Below are 22,955 nucleotides of genomic sequence, written 5' to 3'. Positions count from 1 at the left end.
TCAAACCCTTGGAGCCGATACCCGCACCGGGGTTATTGGCTCCATCTACTCTGATGTCCTCGGCGCCAGCCGAGGGCTCTAGGAGCCGACGCTCTCCCGTCGCCTCCGGGAAGGATAGTTGCACCGACTTGTTGGTGCCGACTCTTCCTCTCGGGGCTTTGGCTTGGATGAGCTCGGCTCCTACCTCAGGCTTGGAGCCCAGGGTTTTGGTGCGGGAGGATCGGACGGTACTCTCGGTTCCGTCCACTCCTTCTCGTCGGAGCCACAGTGTCTTCGATGCTATGAGGAGAGTTTTGTCTCCAAAGACATCATCAGCATCGGTTCAGCTTTCCCTCTTCCCTCAGGCTCCTGTGTCTACTTCTGCATCTACCGACCCCTCTAAGCGTAGTGACCCCGAGCCTCAAGTACCCCCACAGGGTGTCCCCTGCTCTTCTGAGACCTCCCCAGATCCCCCCACTGAGGAGGTGCCCAAAAAGAGACTGTGCAAGAGGAGGCACTTAGACTCTCCACAGGAGACTTTGACACTCCACAGGAGACTATGACATCTGACATGGACTTAGATGAGTCAGAAGGGTCCCCTCGATCACCCTCTGAGTATATTTCCTTTGCAGAGATACTAGAGATCCTTAGTCAGAGGGGCGATTGGCAGTCCAAGACCCCTACTGAGGATGAGTCTGTGCTCTTGAAGGCTTTTGGGTCTCAACCTTCCACTTCTTGGGCGTCTCCGCCTTACGAGCTCATGGAACTGATCTCTCGTAAGGCGTGGAAGTCACCAGAGTCCAAGGAACCTGTCCCTCGTAGACCCAACAAATTCATATCTGCCCCAGTCGATAAGCCATTTTGACAAAAGGAGTGCCTGTAGATGCCATGGTGGTGGCTGCAGCCACCAAAAAGGAAGTATCTGAGAACATCCTCTTCTATCCATCCCCCTAACAGAGATTTTAGGGTTATGGATACATATGGGAAACGCATGTTTAGTTCAGCGACTTTTTCTCTCTGCGATCACTGAACTACTTGACCCATTTTACAAGACTACAGAGAGATCTCCTGAAAGAGCTAGGAGATGCTCTCCAGGGTACAGTAGCTGCAGGAGTGGCCGACAAAGTCAACTCCCAGCTTGCTAACCTAAGCTCAATAGTGAACTTGTCCATGCGTCTCATGTCCTATGCAGCTGATGGTTCGAGTAGAGCCACTAGTTCGGGCATTGCTCTTCGCAGACAAGCCTGGATGCGTCTGTTCCTTTGCGGAACCCTTCAAGTCTTCCTTTATTAATACCCCATTCGATGGCTCATCACTGTTTGGGCCCAAAGTAAAGGAAACTTTAACCAGGTGTGAACAGGAAGGCAAGATTTTATCTGCCATTGTGGTCCGTTTTTCCACTCCTACTCGGCCCTACCGCAAGGGCCCTGGGGGGGGGTGTAGTTCCGAAAAACTCAGGCAGCCTTTCAGGATACACGTGGTGAAACCCCCTCTAGAGGCAGAGGAGGGGGTTATAACAGAAGACGCCGCCCCCGTGGCAGAGGTGGTCCACAGCAACAGGGGGCCAGGGGTCAGTTCTCCTGTCAGTCCTACCAGTGCCCCTAAAAGGTGGCCCGACTGTTCAGCTCTGGAGGCAGTCGGGGGTCACTTGTCTTTGTACCTAGAAGCCTGGCTAAACATAACATCGGATACTTGGGTACAAAGCATCATTTCCAGAGGATATTTCATACCGTTCTTTACCCCTCCCATTCCTATCAAAAAAATCCCAGATGTTCCACCCAATCTCAGGGAATAAGCAAACGTAGAGGTCCACAGATTGCTAGAAAAAGTCATCCAACCAGTCCCAGCAGACCAAGTCGGATTCGGAACTTACTCAAGATTCTTTTTGGTACCAAAGAAAACAGGGGACTGGATACCTATCTTGGACCTCAACAGACTCAACACCTTCGTAAAGAAAGAGAAGTTCCGAATGGTCACGCTTCAGTCCATTCTTCCCTTTTTAGGGAAATGCGATTGGATGTGCTGCATAGATCTCAAGGACGCGTACTATCACTTAAAGATGGACAGACGCTCCAGAGATCATCTGCGCTTCCGGCTGGGAGCCTATCATTACCAGTTTCGAGCCCTGCCCTTTGGTCTCACTTCAGATCCCAGAGTGTTCACCAAATGTATGGCAGTGGTCACGGCTCACCTGAGGCATCTAGGATTCCAGGTGTACTTAGACTATTGGCTCCTCACCGCTACCACCAGGCATCAATTGACTCAGGCAACACAATACATCCTGACACTCTGCCATCAATTAGGCATTACGATAAACTTCAAAAAGTCTGCCTTATCGCCATCTCAGCATACCGTTTTTATAGGAGCAGAGTTAGACATCTCAACCACCACTCTACGTCTCCCTATCGAAAGAGTCTCTCTTCTCCGCCAAAACGTCAGCTCACTGGTGTCAAAGAACAAAGCTACAGCAGCGGAGATATTGAAAGTACTAGGTTTGATGGCAGCAGCAATCCTGGCCATACCACTCGCAAGGATGCATATGCGAATCCTTCAATGGCTCCTCTTTGCTCAGTGGTCTTACCAGAAACTACCAATGTACCACGATTCTTATCATGGATTCTTGCAGGAGAGACCTTCGGTGGTGGTTGACATCTCTTCATGTTACAATAGGAAGACCCTTTGTCTCCCCCCCCCCCCCCAGTAGCAACTGTGACCACGGACGCTTCCCTAATAGGGTGGGGGGGGGGCATATTCAGGGAAAGACTGCCCAAGGCACATGTACAGATCAGGAATCACATCTGCACATCAGTGTTCTAGAGCTGAGAGCGGTACTTCTAGCGTTGCAGTACTTTCAGGACTCTCTCCCTCTAGGGACTATTGCAATTCAGACCGACAACATGTCAGTAGTCTGGTACTTGAACAAGCAGGGCGGAACAAAGTCTTTTACCGCCTTTGTTGAGAAGCCCTCATCATTTGGCAATAGGCTGTGTCGTCCCAGCGTTTTCTGTTAGCAACGCACATCCCGGGGAAATCCAACTTCATAGGAGACAAGCTAAGCAGGGCAATATTACTCCCTCACGAGTGGTCTCTCAAACAACTGGTTGCGGAGTTGATTTTCCGCAAATGGGGCCAGCCTTGCTGCGACCTTTTTGCCAGCCACATCAATTCAAAATGCAGAAGCTGCTTTGCCCTGATACCACCTCCGGGTCATCCCCCGAGAGATGCACTTTTACACGATTGGCCCCCGGGTCTCCTTTATGCATTTCCACCCTTCCCATTAATACCCAGATTTTTACAGGAAGCAAAATCGCTGGGAAGGAAGGTTATATTCATAGCCCCCTACTGGCCTCAACAGATTTGGTTTCCATTTCTCCACCATCATCTGTTGGAGGATCCATGGATCCTGGACCCAGTTCCGGACCTTCTGACACACCCGTCAGGGTACCTTCATCCTTCTCTGCAGTCCCTGAAACTGACTGCTTGGCTAATCCACTTCCCCTAATTGCCAGGCTTCATTCAATTTCAGAAGATACAAGATGGATTCTCTTGTCTTCTCACAAGCCATCTACCAGGAAACTATATGGAAGTAAATGGAAAAGGTTCTCAATTTGGGCCAACGCGCAGAACATTGACTCTTTTCGAGCTCCGCTATCTTCGATTTTGGAATTTTTGACAAAAATTTTTAAGGAAGGGGCAGCAGCTGCTACAGTTCGAGTTCAGTTAGCTGCTATCTCAAATTTTCACCTTGGTCTTAATGGCTCAAATATTATGAGCCATAAATTATCCAAAACCTTCCTTAAAGGCCTTCTTCATATGAGACCTCCGATCAAAATTCCTTTTTCTCCCTGGAATTTAAACTTTATGCTGTCTCAACTTATTCTTCCTCCCTTTGAACCAGCTTTTTCTTGTGCTTTAAAATTCTTATCTTGGAAAACAATTTTTCTTGTGGCCATTACGTCTGCCCGCAGTGTCTCAGAACTTCAAGCATTATCCATCAGACCTCCCTACATGATCTTCCATACTGATAGAGTATCTCTCAGAACAAACCCCTCATTTTTACCTAAAGTCTGTTTTGAATCAAATATCAATAAGGTCATTGAACTACCAGTGTTCTTCCCCAACCACTCTAACAAATTGGAATATATGCTGCACAAACTTGATGTTCACAGACAGCTCAGATTTTATCTTGACAGAACTAAGGATATTAGGAAATCAGATCAACTTTTTATATCTTTCTCAGAAGCAAGAAAAGACAATCCAGTGGCTACAACAACCTTATCTAAATGGTTATCCGATTGTATATCCTTTGTTTATGAAAACACGAACATGTCTTTTAACGCACAAACCAAAAGCTCATTCTACCAGAGCTGTCTCTACCTCTTCTGCTTTTCAAGCTAAATTGCCCCTTGATATTTGCGCTGTAGCCACTTGGTCTAAGCCTCATACCTTTGTCACACATTACAAAGTAGATAAGGCTTCTAGGGACAGGTCTTCCTTTGGTTCTACGGTATTGAAGAACACACTTCCATGAGCCACCCAGGGTTGAAGGTGCTAGGGACGCCACCCATCAGTCAGAATAAACGGCAAGATTTAACAACTTCACATATAGAAGTTATGTACTTACCATAACATTCCATGTGAGTGGTTTATCTCACCTTTATTCTCACGTCTCTCCCTCCTTCCCCCTCCTGGCTGACTGTTGACTTGGAGGCTAGTGCCATCCTGGTTATTCAATATTTCTTCTTTCTCTTTGGGAACTGTTCTTTGTAGATATATATAATATATGTCTATAACATGTATAGATTATTATTCGCAGCAAACAAGATCTGAGGTAATTCCAGCAGTGCATTGTGGGATAAGGGGCTGGTCTCGAGCTACTGGCAAACCTTGAGCTTGCTATCAGCCATGTCAGAGCTGAGGATCGGCTCTGAACCCATCAGTGAGAATAAAGGTGAGATAAACAACTCACATGGAACGTTATGGTAAGTACATGACTTCTATTTCTACAAGCTAACATATGGATTTTCATCTTGTTTTTGTGTTGCTTACACTTAGAAAAGAGGTTTTAACACAAGGAGTGTTGAAAGATTTGCTTATAGAAAACATGCATTATAAAATTCATAAGTACAGCAGTGTAGCCTGTATTTAAGCATAACTCTAAGATGATTTCTCTGGGTAAAGATGATTCATATCAACCTGTATGATTTCTTGTTATGTTATTGGATTGTTGATTCTTGTCAACCTTAGTAGACTGAATTTAGAATATTTCAGACTGGTTAATAATCATGTTTACTATTGTAATTATCCTATAGGGTGATAATATAATGACTTGTCAGGTTCTGAGTATAGTGACTGCATAGAGAGAGGGACACTTTGATGCTTTGTTGTCTTAAGTGTAGGGGTTGTAATAACCCCATGCATAGAAAGGGGTTCATGGTTCAGGTTTTGATGCTACAGTGTTTCTTGTGTTTTTTTTTTACTTTTCTAAGTATATTAATCAAACTAAAAGGAAACTAAAACAGTTTATTTTATTCACAGCTGTACACAAACGAGAACTGTTATACATTGTTCTGCCTTATGGAATACAAGTTCAATTAAATCTACATATAGGAGTATTTAAATATGAAGGTGATCTCAATTAATGTTAATGTGTTGGACAATAGATATATTAAAAGTAAAAACCCATAACTGATATTTCTGCAGAGACACATTTATTAACTGAAGACCTTAATTTACTCAGCTTCAATGGTTATATAATATTAACAAGTTTATCACATAAAAAAAGAGGGGTAATGGTTTTTTGGAAAAATTCTGTCATTATGCCAAAAATAATAAGCTCATACCAAGCCCACCTAATCATGAAGGGATTCGCATCTAGATCAGGGGAGGTCATTGTGCCTCTTTACTAATCCCTCATCAGGCCCATAATTGAGTACAATGGCCCTTTTGGGATGTACCTTACCAGACACCTGCAGCAACTGGAAAGACCCCAAAAGTACTTCACCAAGAGGATCAAAGGGCTCAAACAGATGCCATATGCTGCCCGGTTAAAGAAACTCCAGCTCTACTCAGTGGCATACCGCCTGCTCAGAGGCGATCTGTGCCTGACGTATAAAGCCATGTCCAGTTAATGGACATACTGCACCTCAGAAAATTCAAATCCCATCGAGCCACGCGCTCGAGAGACTTGAACCTCAGCACTGAAATAAGTAGGACATGCTGGTAGGACAGATTCATAACCCAGAGGGCTCCCTTCACTCTGGAATAAAATCCCAGTCCAGGTTAGGCAGAGTCCCTCATTGACTCTCTTCAAGAGGAATCTTGATGAGTGGATGGGAGATCATAGGTTTAACCCGGGTATCACTTCTGTGTCACTGTTAGGCAGAGGCACAGTATACTAACCTCGAAAAAGGGCATAGCAAAATTAATTTAAAATGGGTGGCGAAAGCCAAACACACTCTGCCTAGGCTTATAAATGCCCTAGGGCAGATAGCCTAGTATGAACCTATGAAGATAAATCTGGGATGCTTTGTACGTCAACTATGTCAATAAATGGTAAACTGTTTACTTTTATTGGATACCTGGCTTGAGTGCAAGTATAGTTAAACAACAGAAGTAATCCAGCACTCCAAAGGGAACTTGATAATAGCTGGGGATTTCAATTTTATACTAAATGATAGACACTGACTCTATAAATACCAGAAGGAAAACTGCAACATCAAAAACACTAGCAGAATTTGTTGAACTATATACTATTAAATATGTTAATGCATATGCAGACAAAGATTCTCTGCATTGCACGTTTTTTCACGTAGGTGTAACGCACACTCAAGAATAGATGGAGTATATATATATCAAAGGAAATAACCACCTTTCATAGCAATGTTAAAGTAATCTTTTGTCCATTAACAGACCACAGTGCAGTTATTTTTGAAGTAGAAGTTCATAACAAACAAAAGGTGACAATCACTAGAATACCATCCTATATAAAGAATCTAAAAGTTATATAAAAGAATTGCAACAATGTCTTGAATTAAGTAAACATAAATGAAGACTCTCAGAAATCTTTGTATGGGATGCATTAAAAGCATACATATATGGAAGAACATTTACTTGGTACAAAATAAAAGGAAGCAATGGGACAAGCAATTAACTGAACTTCTAAAAGAAATAGATATTAAATAACTTAATATACTAAAAGGACATAGTTGATAAACTAATGATTTAGCAATGAAAAATAATGTACTGAAATATTAGATCATCAAATGATAAAATTAGAAAAAAAAAATCAAACATTTCTTTTTCAGTGAACCCGAAGAATCAAAGGGAAATAAGTAGAACTAAGAAAGTTATTAAAATGATTCAAATAAAAGAAGTATATGATCCCAGCATTAATAAGAAAGTCTCAGACTTAAATGGCATACTAGAAACACTTCAGTCGCACTATCAAAATGTTAATACTAGCAACATAGAGATGAAATCTAAAGAAACAATTAGAAACTTCCTTCAGACTAATATAAACCTCAAGATACAGGAACAACAGAGTACACACATTGACAAGCAGATGATAATGTCCGAGTTGCAGAATCAAATTAAAAAACAAACCCAATAAAGCACCAGGAAATGACAACATAACACCAGAAATGTATAAGTTATTGCCCAAAGAAGCTAAACCGTTATTGTTGAAGGTTTTTAACCAGGTTAAACAACGAATATTAGTTCCACCTTCTTGGAAATATAGTTTAATCTCACCTATTATGAAATCTGAAAAAATGCCTCAGAATGTTCTTCCTATAGGGCTATTTCATTGTTAAATATAGATTACAAAATGTTTATGGCAATAAGTATAAAGAGAATTAAACATATATTACCATCATTAATTAATCACAACCAGACAAGTTTCATAAACGATAGAAACATCTATGATGATATTAAAAGAATTCTTGCCTTGGTTGTTGATTTAAGTAAGAGAGACATGACTCTGAGTTCAGACATCAATAGCGCCTTTGATTCAATAGATTTGGAATTATTTACTGGTAGTACTAGAAGAATATGTTTTTTCACAACAATTCCCATTCTTAAAACACTGTATGAAAATTCTCTGGCCTATGTTAAGCTTGGGTCATGTCTCTCTACTTCTGTAACTGTTAGAAAAGGAACTAAGCAAGGATGCTCACTTTCACCTTTACTGATTGCATTAGCCATTGAGCCTTTTGCTAACTATGTTAAAATGAATGCAAATATTAAAGGCATAGTAACTGGGAATAACTTAGAAATGAAAATAGTTATTTGATGACATCCTGTTTGACAGTATCTGATGAAGATAAATCATTAACTGAATTATTCCAAACAATGAACTTTCAGACTATTTCTGCTCTTGTATTTAATGAAAGCAAAACCAAAATTTTATTAATTAACTCAAATAAAAGGGAATTAAATAATGACTTTAAGTACTTGGCGCCTGTTAAAATTAAATACGTAGGAATCTTACTAACTAGCAATACTAGAGAAGCAATAAATTTTAACTATATTCATATACTAAGTCAAATAAAATGATTAATGCAGAAATGGAATAAGATGGTTTATACAATGGAAGATAGGTTGTATGTAATTAAATATGTATACAATCTTTTTCCATTCCTCCTACCAAGAAAATTGTACAGCAATACAATAAAATGATGCTGAATTTCCTTTGGTATAATAAGCCTAGAATCGCTCTTAACCATTTAAAAGGTTGGGAGAAGGATGGAATCAATCTGCCAGATATAGAGATTTATTCATTGGCATCTATTACTAAAAAAGTTATTCTATGGCAGAACTCCGCCTATACGGCCAAATGAAAATGAATTCAGGAATCTACTATATGTGATATCATTTAGTAGATTCCTGAATTCATTTTCATTTGGCCATATAGGCTGAGTTCAGCCATAAAGTAACTTTTTTTAGTAAGAGATGCCAATGAATAATTCTCTATATCTGGCAGATTGATTCCATCCTTCTCCCAACCTCATTGTGCTGCGGTGGTGGTGCTGTGGTAGCGTTGTCGCCTCACAGTAAGACGTTGTCCTGTTAGATTCTCAGCTAAAGCGTCTTCTGCGTGTAGACATGCGTGAATGGGCGTACCTTCGTTGAAGGTTGTACGTCAGGCCTGGCAAGTCGGTACATAAAAATCTACTGCCAATCATTAGCGGACCGGAGTTCCGCTGTGGTGACCCCTAACCGGGAAAAGGCCCAAAGATACAACAGCAACTATATGTGATATCATTAGTAACTTGGCCCATAAACAATATAATATAAATCCAACAAAAGTCTTTTATAATGTGATGAGATAACGTAATATTTAATAAAAGTATAAAACCAAAGTATATAATTGTTACTGAAACATTAATACTGTGTAGAAAATATATAAACATGAAACCAAATATAAAGACATTTTTTTTGTATTCTATAGCTTGTACACAAACATGTATAACTACCTTTGATCCAAATGTAATTAAAGAGCTTAAAAAAAGTGATTTATATCTGTATGAAATACTCAGTGGCAGTACTTTACTCTCACTAAATCAAATCAAAAGGGAATTTGAATTAGATGACAAATTGTGCTCACCAATACAACAAATAAGACAGTACATCACAAACAAGCTGGAACGATGAAGCCAACTTTTAAAAATAATATTCCTAAATTCATAGATCTTGGTGATACTTTTAATAAATAATACTTATAAAGGACAAAGATATTTATCCAAAATTCATAACACACTTAAACAAAGAACAATACCAATAATAAAGAACTATACCAATAATAGTTATTAGAATTATTATAATCAGGTTAATCAAAAGGATCCTGAGAATTTTTATCACCAAGTCAGTTCATTGTAGACTGTAGGCATGGAAATACCTACATAGAGCCTTTCTAACCCCTCATAGATTAGAATAAATATATAAGAAACATTGATTGTTGGAGATGTAAAACACATACAAAAGCAGATTTGGGAACACATGTTTTTTGATTGTCATTCACTGAATAAATATTGGTTTGCAATTATTTATTTCAAACAATTTTTAATGATTTAACCAAGTCATTAGTTTTGTTTAATGTACCCATACGACAATGTGTCCCAAAAGTGAAATATCCTTTACTGTGGACATTGCTTGCCATTGCACGGAAAGCCATAACTTACTGGAAGAATAAAGCACCACCAACTTTACAAGATTTCAATAAAATCACAGTCTTCGTGTCTTGAATGGAAGTAGCAACCATAAAGAAAAGAACTGATTAGACAACATCATACATCATTTATTGGCAGAAGGTTGACCAAATATTGGACAAAAATTTATCTGATTAGTCAGCACAGCATCTTAATACAAATTGCATATTGTATATGGAAACGTGAAGTTATAGATTGTATACGTAGGCAATTCTATATAGTTTTTTATAAATAGTTGACTAGCTGATTGTTATATTGTTTTATGTTTCACTATTTATGGTTCAATCTATTTAAGATATGGGAAAAAAATGTAATAAAAATTTGAGTAAAAAAAAAGAATTTAGGAAATCAGATCAACTCTTTTTATATCCTACTCTTGAGTTTAGAAAAGGTCAACCAGTTTCAAAAGTTACTTTATTTAGATTGCACAGTTTTTGTATATCCTGCATCTACAGCTCTAAAAACTGACCTCTTCCTTTCCCTGTTAAAGTGCACTCCACCAGGTTGATAGCTCCATCTGCAGCTTTCCAAGCTAGATTACCATTGGATAGCATCGGTGCTGCAGCAACTTTCACAAAACTTTATACCTTTATTGCTGTTTACAAAGTGGATTTGGCCTCAAAGTAGAGCCTCTTTTGGTTCTATGATTCTGAGGAGTATTTTCCCATGAGCCATCCAAGACTCAGGTTTCTAGGGATGTAGTCCCATCAGTAAGAATAAAGGCGAGATTGACATCATCACATAAAGAAGTTATGTACTTATAATATTCCATGTGTGTTGTCCATCTCATCCTTTATTCTCACAACCCTCCCTCCATACCCCCCAGCCTTATACTCCTGGGAGGCAGAGTGGCATAGTTAGTTACTGCAGATACGTATACCCTCCAAACTTATTCTTTGGTGTATGTTTAATATGTACAGTTAGATGTTCTTCGTGTTTCACTGTTGCAGTCATCACATTTGGGTTATCCTGCCAGGGGTAGCCCTCAGTCGGCCCGAATACCAGCGGTTTAGTATTTCTGTGTTGGTTGCTGTCGCTCCAGGACTGACGTCCGGTCGTCAGTGGTATAAAATCATGCAGCAGACGCCATTACATCAGTCCTTCTTGCCAAGGAGCCCAAAGCAGAAGCAGTTCGCACAAGTGCCGGTCGGCCGCTATCTGAGTTTTTGTTTCTGAATTGAAGTTGAAGTCTTCAGAAGCTAAGTACCCCATTGGGGATCCTTTTTTCTTGCACTAACCGATGTCAGAAAAAGTTAACAGTGGTCTCGCCTGTGGAAAGCAAATACCACACCAAGACTTCCATTCTTACTGTGTCACCTGTTTAGGCCCAGACCACGATGTCCCCTGCTGTCGCTTTTGTGCTTTGTTCAACGCCAGAACTCTACATCGTTGGGCCCTTATTGTAGCTAGATATTTTCGCGGTCAGTCCTCTAATTCTGATATGATTTTGGTAAGCCATCCAACTACCGATCTTCCAAAAAAAACATAAGGATAAAGACAAAGACAGAACGCACAGGTCCAGAACTGCTGACCATGCTTCCTTTAAGCTAGTCGTCAGTTCTCCGGTCCTCAGTGAGGCACTTTCACAGCCCCTGAAGCCTGCTTCTGTGGATTCGCAGGCTGCTACCCGAGACTCTTTCAGAGTCCGGTATGCTGCGAGATGACTCTTAGACTATGGATCCTGCGAATGTCTCTACCTTGGATGGGTCCGGAGCTGCTGAGCAGGCACCGGCTTCCGTGGAAGTATTTCACACTACCGATACTCGACACAGATCTACTTCTTTCGCGTCTTCAGTTCTTTCTAAAACTGCAGAGTTTCTAAGGCCCAAGGTATGAACCACACACACAAAACAGACAACCCAAGCTCAGGCACCTGCTTCCTTGCCTCAGTCTCAAATGCTGAAAATAGCGGAATGCATATTAGGGGAGCCAGGCTACCCCTTCCAAAAAAAGACACTTGTCCCCGGTAGTTTTATCTGAACAGGAGTCCGATAACTCTGATGCATCTGAATATGAAGATATGCAACTCCTCTCTGCTTATGAGGATTCTGATGCAGAGGAATCCATTCCTTCTGCCTCTCCACCCAAGGATTTTTCATTTGGGGAAACCCAACATACTTTAAGGGAGCATTTCCAGTGGGAATGTCAGGACTACCCTCAGTCAAAAAAGAGAATCTGGGAATTCTTACATCTTACCATAGCACAGACCTTTGGCCATTCCTCCTGTCCTGGATGTTGTGGATTATGTTTTTATGGAATCAAGTCTGACTCCTGACACCCTTCCTCCTGCTATCAGGAAATCTGACAGGTAATACAGAGTCCCTGACTCTCTCAAATTTATTTTCAAAAATTATACTGCTGACCCCGAGGTCATTTCTCAAGGACCTAAAGTAATCAAAGCAACTTCAGCTAAGAATCCCACCCCCTCAGATAGGGATTCCCAAGTATTAGACAGATGGGGTAAAAATGCATACACCTCTGCTGCTCTTGCTATTAAAGCATTACATTCTCAGTTCCACATGCTGAAATATCAGCAACATACCATGGAACTCCTCAAACAAAAATACCTTTTCCTGCTTCTGCAGAAGATAAAGAATTGCAAGAGAATGCTTTCTGCAAGTCAAGTAACTAAGCACACCTTACAATGTGGTTTTGATGCCCTACAAGCATCTTGCAGGGCAGCAATCACTGGTTCTGTCCTTAGAAGGCATGCTTGAGTTAAGGAACAGACCTTGCCAGACCATGTCAAATCCAAATTATTGGACGCACCCTTGAACAAAGACAACTTATTTGGCACCAAAGCCGAAGAGGTCTTTAAAAAAAACATGGAAGAAAAAGCTAAATCTATGCAGACAGACTTCTTGCAGGTCAGGCTACCGAGGTTCAGTAGACATTGCCCCTCCAAGCACTGATCCTTTCCTGCCCCCTCCAGGCCAGCTCAGCCCAGACCCAGGGAAAGCAGACCTCCCAGACAACAGCCCCGGGGAATGCAGAGATCTAAGCTGTGGAGTTCCTCCTCTTCAAAAACAAGGAGTGAAAAGCCACCCCCTTATGGTAAGAACTCACAATGACTTTACACTTCAACCCCCTACCACTGCCCACCTGCTTGTGCCCCTAGGAGGAAAACTCTCCTTCCATGCAAGCAACTGTGCCACCATTACCAACGACCGATGGGTCCTCAACATGGTGTCCCAGGGATACACATTTTAATTCCACACACTGCCAACCCCAACAGGGTTCCCAGATCTTCCTCGGAAAAAGCAAGTCTTTTCCCTGCTCTCCATGAGGTTAATACAGCATGTTCCTGCAGAACAGATAGGCCAAGGTTTCTACTCCAGACTCTTCCTGGTACCCAGAAAAGAGGGCACATGGCACCCCATCCTCGATCTATCCATTCTAAACACCTTTCTGGTAATACCAAAATTCAAAATGTTCACTCTCCAGCAGCTTTTGCCAGTGCTTTCCAAGGATGCTTGGTTAGCCGGTCTAGACCTAAGAGAGGCCTACCTACTCATCCCAATCAGGGAATCATGCAGGAAATGCCAAGGTTTCAGGACAGGATCTATGCACTTTCAGTTCTCTGTGCTTCCCTTTGGCTTATCCACTGCTCCCAGAGTTTTCACAGAATGTCTGGCTTCCGCCGTTGCTTTTTGCAGACAAAGGAAATATTCAAGATTACCCACACTTAGATTACTGCCTGATTCAGGCAGACAGGGAAAACTGCTACAACACCTGACTTTTGTAAAGGACCTACTGACCTTCCTGGCGTACAATGTCAACGAAAAGAAATCAAAACTAGTCCCCACAGAAAAAATTGTATTCCTGAGAGCAAGCCTGGACATAGCATCCCAGATGGCATTCCTTACTCCAGAAAAACAAGCCTACCTGACGGGCTACTTCTCTCAACTAGCCACCAGAACCCAGTTGTCCGCAAGGAAAATCCTGCAAGCTGTAGGGTTCATGGGCTCCTGCATTCTTCTCATTCCATATGCCAGACTGCATATGAGGAAACTGTAATGGTACCTAAAAAGCCTTTGGTGTCAACACTCTCAAGACCTGGAAACTCTCATACCAATAATAGCTTGTCTAAGGAAAGATTTTCTTTGGTGGGCAGCAGCATGCGACTACAACAAGGGACTTCCCTTCTCACAACCACACACCAGCCAGACCCTCACCACAGCCGCATCAGACTTTGCCTGGGGCGTGCATCTGGACAGCTGGTGCATTCAGGGCATTAGAGCCCAAGTCAAATGCATCTGCACATAAACCAAAAAGAGGTGCTAGCTATTCAGCACGCCCTGACAGCTTTCAGACCCCTACTCTCCCTGGGGCCTCTGCTGATCAAAACTGACAACACCACAGTGATGTGATATATCAACAAGCAGGGAGGGACTCGCTCTTATCCTGACTGCAGGCTCGCCATGACCCTTTAGCACATGGCCTCAGCCATGCAACTACACCTGCTAGCACAATTCCTGCCAGGCTCCCTCATCTCTCTGGCAGACAACTTGAGCAGAAACCTACTAGACCCACATGAGTGGCAGCTAGACCACAGAACCTTCACCCTTGTAGCCTAGAAATGGGGCACCCAGAAGGTGGACCTCTTTGCTGAGCTGATGATTGGAGTGGGAGGCAAAGTCTGCACCAGGGAACCTCACAGCAAGGCCTGGAAAGTGGATGCTCTATCCTTCCAGTGGGGGTGAACCTCTTGGTCTACGCATTTCCCCCTCTACCACTCATTTCAAGGGTACTGCTCAAAATAAGGGAGAAAAAACTGAGGGCAATCTTGATTGCCCTAGACTGGCCATGCCAGCACTGGTACCCACTGTTGCGCAGCCTGTCACCCCTGCCACCTGCTTCAGATCCCAACACTCCTGATCCAGATGGATGGCGAATTCATGCATCCTCAATTACAGACCCTCAACCTGGCAGCCTGGTGTATTCCCTGACCTCCCCTCAAGCTGCCAGTCTAAGCAAACAAGTCCTAGATGTTATACTTGAGGCCAGACACCCCAGCACTAGAAAATCCTATGCTGACAAGTGGAAAAGGTTTTGCACCTGGATCCAGGCTAAGGGAGCTGGAATGGCACAGTCCTCCCTATCTTTCATCCTGGATTACCTAGCAGACCTACTACACGGGGGTCTATCCTTCTCTTCCATTAAAATTCATGCCTCTGCCATCCCTGCTCATTACCGCACAGAGCCACCTTTCTTCTCACACCCTCTCATCAAACAGTTCCTAAGTGGGGCTAATAACTTAAGGCCACCCAGAAGAGCTCCTACCCCAGCTTGGGACCTTAACTTTGTGTTGGAAAAGCTCAGTGCCCCCCCCCCCTTTGAACCTGCAGCTTCAGCAGAGTTAAAATTCCTCTCTTGGAAGACAGCCTTGCTTCTGGCCATCACTTCAGCTAGAAGATCATCAGAGCTACAAGCACTCTGGTCTGTAGAGCCCTTCATCATTTTCCATGCTGACAGGGTTTCCATCAGGACTAACCTATCCTTCATGCCTAAAGTGGTGTCCAGTGTGGCTCTCAACCAATCCATTCTTTTGCCCACCTTTTTCCCTAACCCACAAAATAAGGAGAAAGGGTTCTGCACTCTCTAGATGTGCACAGACAGCTCAGATTCTATCTGGACAGGACTAAATCTTTTAGAAAGCCTGATTAGTTGTTTTTCAGCTTCGCGGCAGGGGCACTGTGCAAGGCCATATCCAAACAACCTCCAAATGGATAGCAGACTGCATCCATTTCTGCTACAAACAACATGGGAAACTGTCCCCACGGGGGGGGGTCAGGACACATTCCACCAGGGCAGCCTCCACCTCTGCAGCTTTTCTCAGAGGGATCCCCACCAGGGACATCCTGGAGGCTGCAACATAGACATCTGTTCATACCTTCACCAAGCATTACCACCTGCCTATCTTTTCCAAATCCAGGGCAGGTTTTGCCACTGCAGTCTTGCAGGGCATCCTAGCCAGCCTCCAGTCTTCTTGACTGCCTCCACCCTTTTCTTCAGCTTTGGGATTCAACCCAAATGTGATGACTGCAGCAGTGAAACATGAAGAACGTAGTACAGTTGTGTACACTTACCGTAATTGTAGATGTTCGAGTGTATTCACTGTTGCAGTCCTGGTTTCCCTCCCTCCATCCCCCTTGTCTCTCTCTTCCTCTCTCTCTCTCTCTCTCTCTCTCTTTCTCTTCACAGGGAATATTTGGTATTTACTTTCTACTGGTGGTGTGCTTCCACCATAACCTAGTTCCCTATTTGGGGTCTACTGACAGGGCAAGAAAAACTGATGTAATGACATCTGTCTGATTTTATACCACTGACTACTTGACGTCAGTCCTGGAGCGACAGCAGCCAACCCAGAAATACTAAGCCGCTGGTATTTGGGCCGACTGAGGGCTACCCCTGACAGGATAACCCAAATGTGATGACTGCAACAGTCAATACACTCAAACATCTACATTTATGGCAAGTGTACACAACTGTACTTTTTATGTATATACATAAGATTCCTGCCTTACTTGTGTAACAGTACTTCGGATAAACAAGATCTGAGGAAGCTAGAGGAGTGCATTATGGGTAACGAGGGATGCCTACAAGCTTTGCTGAAGACTTTGAGCTGTTAGAACTGCTGAGACAGATCCGATGGATCGGATCCAACTCATCAGTGAGAATAAGGGACGAGATGGACAATACACATGGAACATTGTGGTAAATACATAACTTCTTTTTTTCTGTATCTGTGTGAATCTTTCTATCTGTGTTATTTTTAATATTTCCTGTGATTGAAAGTGTGGTGTTTATTGTAAATAGGTGTTTAGTATTTCATGTTCTTTTATTATTAAATTTAAACTTTTCATTGTTGCTGGTCTTTTAGAGAATATTTTAACCTTTGAGAGTACTTGTATTTAGTTGACACTGTGGCCGCTCCTGAAAGCCTTGCTGCATTGGTCAAACACTACCATTTGTATTAGTATTAATTTTACTCAGTATAATTGGGTACCCTTGTAAGAGCCTTTTGAGTAACTGGCTTTGGAGTGTTCTGGTGGCAGTATCTACCTTATAGTCTGGGCATAGGGGGCATAGCTGGTAAATCTGTGATAGCCTTTCCTGGGTAGGGTGTGTGTGTGTGTGTGTGTGTGTGCGTGTGTGTGTGTGTGGGCGAGTGCACGTGTGTGAAAAAATCAAATCTCTAAGGGTGTGTTTGTGTCGACTACTTGGAGCAGGAACACAGAACACTGGTCTCACAGAGTGTTTGATGGAGGACTTTGCTTGGAGCATTTAGCTGAGGACTCAACTTGACTGCTGTGTTCAGTGTGGAGTCTTAGTCGGGGCCTGCTGAGAGAAGGAAATCCAGGACAGGAGTGTGTTCTCTGTGTGCTAAGGGAAATTGTGCTTGGTGCAGAGAGCTTTATCTGAAAGTACTGTGTGTATCTTTCTTTGTTCCAAGTGAACGTCTCTCACCGGTGGCAGTGATGAGTATTGAGTCTCCTTGATTACTGGCCCAGAGCAGGAACATCACACTCACTATAGCAGTAGATGTTCAAATATAGGGGTCATTGCTGCAGTGTAGACTCATGCCTTCAGGCCTGCTCTTATGGTATTCTATGGAGTTTCCATATTTGGGACTCCTACTTTCTTTCCCTGCCCTTTTTCAGCCCTGATGTTTGAGTAGAAGATTTATCTTTTGGATCTCTGCCAGCATTTTGATATCTGCAAACCAGAGGGAACATACTTAAGTGACTTGGTGTTTTTCCTACAAACAGACTAAATATGATGGCTGTCCTGCTTGTTTTACTCATCTTACTTTTCCCTTACAATAGGGAAGCCTGAAACCCTGTAAGTCTGGCATTAAGGCTGGTTGTGACTAGTTTTCAGGCTGTTAGGAATTATAATATAGCAGTGATGTGCATATTCAGACATCTGCTGTATTCATGACACATTTGTATTTAGTTATTCAAGATGCATTCTTCCAGTAGTATTTCTGTTTTGTGGTAATTTTATGGGAATTTCAGTTCAGAATACTTGAAATGCTGCAGTGTTCTGCAGATCACCTACATTTATTGAACATTAAAAACTGAACACTCCGACTGTAATGTCTTGCAAGGCCTTGTACTCCTCCACTATCCTTAGCCATATTTTTAGAGAATAATTCAAAGGATGTTAGTCCTGTCAGCGGAGAAAACATATCAACCAATAGTGTTAGCTCACCTTCGATCATCTGTCAGTAGACATGAGAGCTGTCTGTGATGTCCTTTTCTTTCGCTGAGAATTTCTGTAAATAAATGAACTTGTTTAGGTATTGGCTAAAGATCTGGAGTTGTTATACTTAGGGAGCATTTTCCCTGAACTTTAATTGGTAAGCTAGCTATTTTTCTTAGCTGATATTCTAGAAAAAAAAATGTTATTTTCAGAGTATTGCGATTGTTTTAATTGATCAAATTATGTGCATTTAACTCCTTAATTGAAATAGCTCCTTCATGTCTGTATCTGGTATTTGGCTAAAAGGAGATGAGCTTGCTATTTTATTATGTGTTGGGATGCTTCAGTTTTGCTTGATTGCTAATTCTTTTCTCAACTTCTTTTTTTTATAATACCTGTGGTCTGGAAACCTTTTAGCATAAAATACCCTGTGAAATGTTGACTTCTGTAGAGTATTTGTGAGGTCTGTATCATGTTAACCTTTTAAACCATTTGGAGCTCTCGCAATGTCTGTGATTTTAAGGCCAGAATTCTTTTGGTAGGTAAACTTGTTGATATTGCTTATTAATCTTTGCCTGCTGTCCATAATCAACATACTTAACAAAAAAAGGTAAAAATGTTCAAAGACCAATGAAGTCTTTTAAAACTAAGAACACAGTGGGCTTCACATAGGTCAGTTCTCTTTTTTTCCCCTGTTTCTGAAGAATCATTCTTCCTTTTGTTACACGATTCCATTGAGAAAATCCCTGATGAAGCCGACTTGTCCATTCTGTGCCTGCTTTAGTCCTTTTATGGATAGTGCATGTTTAGTATGATTTCCTCACCACTGTTTCCACCTCTTTGGAAGAATGTCTGCCAAGGAGTGAGCGGTGCTGTTGCAGACAGCAGGCTGCGTTAATCTTGTCATCATTCTGTGATGTATGTAGCTAAAGCTCTGCCATATCTCTAAAGTTGTTGTGCCTACTTCCCCACAATGTGTGACTAGTTGGAAGTACATGTGACCTTGATACTAAGTTATGCAGTTTCTGTTTTCATTGTGTACAAATTGATGCGCACACTCCTTTTTCTTGGCTAATGATCTACTGTTGTCTTTGTTTTACAGGATGAAAATGCACGGAGGGAGGCAACAGTTTTAAAGCTGCTTAAAAGCAGAGCAGGCCTCTTTTGTTTTTTGGTATGTATTAGTCATAGTCAGCATGCCTGCTTCATTGCATGTTTTCATGTTGCATTACATAATAGATATGAAAAATGTGACAGCTGTGTAGGAACCTGCCTTCTTGAGAAAACTGTATTAGGTCAGGAGCATTTGATCAGCTTTTAATTGATAGTTTCCACTCCAAAGGCAACAGTAGCAAGTAACAGAGTGACTAATTGAAATGTCATCTTGCACACTGAATGTTTCTTCTTTTAACCTATTATGCTGTCTTTCTAGCATTAATATTGTTTCATTGTTAAAACTGGTCATTGATTTAAATTTGACTGTCAGTATATAATAATGTGGTGTTTCCCTAGTTGAACACACATGAGCAGTGTTATCCAGTAAACAGAACCAGGCCTTGCTTTTTTGTTTTGGCTTTGGTGCTAAGAAACTACTACATCGTTGTTTTCAGTTGCATCTCAAAAAAAAAGGGCAGAAGCAGCTTTGCAGTATAGAGGGTGTAATGTTTACTTGGTAAATTGTTATGCACTTAGTTCACTTATAAAAATCGAACTGTAAAATATACATCTTTTATTAGTCCTATCATTTTTTAGTTTGTTTCTTAATAAAGTTTTGATTAATTGGTGAGCCTATACAAAGTATTAATAAACTGGTCTTAGATTGTGATTTGTCTCTAGCTTTTTAGATTCAGTTTGTTACCACAGTCTCTCATTAAACTACGGTGTTAAGGGCGAAGGGGGACTTGGCTTAAGGAATGATTTTTAATGCTTTTATTCCTCTAAACAGAACCACCCTCTGTAACTACTCCCTTGCTCCAAACAACTTGATTATATATAAGGAATGTTTTTGATGCTTTTCATTATGTTGCGCTAGGATCGCTTGTTTGTGTGTTTTAATAAAGGGTATTCCGTTTTTAACTCCTCAATGGGCTACCTGCTGTTTTCTATTTGATTATTTTGTAGCACATATTTTGTTGTTGATCGTGTTTCACTGTTGCAGTGATTACACTTGGGTTATCCTGCTGGCAGGCTACCCGCAGTCGGCCTGAATTCCAAAGTCCTGGTCCACCGTCAGTTGCTGTCGCCTCTTCCCTGACGTCAGTGCGCCAGGGGTATATAAGATGCAGCCGGCGCCATTTTCTTCAGTCTTTCTTGCCGTGCGGTGCCTGAAGCAAAAGCAGTTTGCAAGTGCTGGTTGGCCGACTCCTGAGATTTTCGAAATCAAATTTCAGAACCGAAGTCTTCAATAAAGCTAAGTACCCCATTGGGGAAACTTTTTCTTGCTCCAGACCGATGTCAGTAAAAGTTAACAATTGTATTTCTTGTGGGAAGCAAATACCTCATAAGGATTTTCACTCTTACTGTATTCCTTGCCTAGGCCCTGACCACGACATTGCTAGTTGTCGGTTTTGTGCTAGATTCAACCAATGCACTATTAAGCATCTGTTTGATTTTGCTTTACATTACTTTGGCTGAAGGTTTAACTACATAATGCCGTCAGAACAACCAACCGGAATTCATAAAAAACGCAAAGACAAAGAAAAGGACAGGCATACGAGGTCCAAAACCAACGAAGCCTCTTGACACCCGCTACCATGAGCGCCACAGTCCGACTCCCACGTGGGGACAACTAGGCCTCTGGAAACTCAAGGTATTGGGCCTACAGAGACTATTCCCTCAGATGGGTCCGGAGCCGCTGAGCAGGCATCGGCTTCTGAGGGTGTTTTTAGACCTTCACAGCTTACTATCAAGTCTACTTCAGCAGCCAAGGCAAAGTCTAAAACACCATTAAAGACAAGGAAACAAGTACAGCATTCTCCTGGACAGTCATCCATGCCAAAGAAACAGATGCTTAAAATGGCCGAGAACCTAATTACTCTGATCAGGGGCTCCCATCCCCCTCCTGATAAAAGGCCTAGGCAAGACACTGACTATGACTCCTCTGACCAGGTTTCTATTTCATCTGATTCCTCTTCAGAACAAGGATATTCTCTTTCTCCCTATGAGGACTCTGATGCTGAAAAATCTATCCCTTCAGCTTCTCATGAGGATTACTCTTTTGGGGAAACCCTGCACACCATGAGGGAGCATTTCCATTGGGAGAGTCAGGATTATTCAGAATCCAAGAAAAGGCTCAGAGACTTTCTTTTACTGCCTCAGCACAGGCCCCTTGCTATTCCCCTTGTACTAGATATTGTTGATTGTTTTTTTCTGAATCCAGTTTGTCTCCTGATTCTTTACCCCCTGCACCAGTCAAGCCAGATAGGTACTACAGGGTCCCAGACTCTCATAAATTTCTTTATAAAAACCCTGCTGCTGACCCAGAAACAATTTCTCAAGGTCCCAAAGGGGTCAAGGCTTCCACTGCAAAAAACCCTGTTCCCTCTGATAGGGATTCTAGAGCACTGGATAGATGGGGGGAAAAAAGTTTACACTTCTGCTACTTTAGCTGTAAGGGCTTTAAACTGCCAGTTTCACATGCTTAAATATCAACAATACCTAATATCTTTGCTAAAACAGAAAATGCTTACAAGCTCAGAATGTCCTGACAATAAGGAAATGCAGGATTTATTGCATGCAGCTGAACAAGTGGGAAAGCATACTCTGCAATGTGGTTTTGATTCATTAGAGGCTTCTTGCAGAGCTGCAGTTACAGGCTCTGTCATTCGAAGACATGCTTTGTTAAAAGAACAGAGTTTACCTGATCAAATTAAAGCAAAATTATTGGATGCTCCATTACAGCATGATACTTTGTTTGGTGTTAAGGCAGAAAAGGTGTTAAAGAAAATGGAGGATAAAGCAAAATCAATGCAGACAGTTAAGGATTTCTTACAGGATGTTCATTGTGCATACAGCTGCAGTCATTACAGATGGGTTATCCTGCCGTCAGGCGGGTCCTCGGTCGGCCGAATTCCAAAGTCCAGGTCCGGTGTCGGTTGTCGTCGCTTCTTCCCTGACTTCAGTGCGGCAGGGGTATAAAAGAGGCAGCCAACGCCATTTTCTTCAGTCTTTCTTGCCGCGTGGTGCCCGAAGCAGAAGCAGTTCGCAAGTGCCGGTCGGCCAGCTCCTGAGATTTACGAAAGTATATCAGCCAAAGTCTTCTTTAAAGCTAAGTACCTCGTTGGGGAAACTTTTCTTGCCTCAGACCGATGTCAGACAAAGTTAATAATTGCATTTCTTGTGGGAAGCAAATACCGCATAAGGATTTTCACTCTTTTTGTATACCTTGCTTAGGGCCAGACCACGACATCTCGGCCTGCCGTTTTTGTGCTAGGTTCAACAAGCGCACTATTAAGCGCCGGGCGGAGTTCGCCCTTCATTATTTTGGCAAAAAATTTAATTATATCATGTCGTCGGATACACCGACGCCAGTTTTAAGCAAAAGACGCAAAGACAAGGACC

General features: G+C 42.0%; 1 protein-coding gene across 2 annotated transcripts in view; it reads left to right on the top strand.

Moving 5' to 3' along the window:
- Positions 1–22,955, top strand: part of LOC122809337 — a 2,116,265-nt gene that overhangs the window by 1,679,392 nt on the left and 413,918 nt on the right. For both annotated transcript variants that reach the window (XM_044080743.1, XM_044080744.1), the window contains exon 16: positions 19,498–19,569. In XM_044080743.1, coding sequence (XP_043936678.1) covers positions 19,498–19,569 — 72 coding nt within the window. The remainder of the gene's footprint in view (positions 1–19,497; positions 19,570–22,955) is intronic.

Source organism: Protopterus annectens, chromosome 8.part0 (assembly GCF_019279795.1).
Source record: "Protopterus annectens isolate FY-2018-M chromosome 8.part0, PAN1.0, whole genome shotgun sequence".
Classification (NCBI taxonomy): Eukaryota; Metazoa; Chordata; order Ceratodontiformes; family Protopteridae; genus Protopterus; species Protopterus annectens.
Note: the sequence above shows the minus strand (reverse complement) of the source record. Positions and strands in the feature narration are given on the sequence as shown.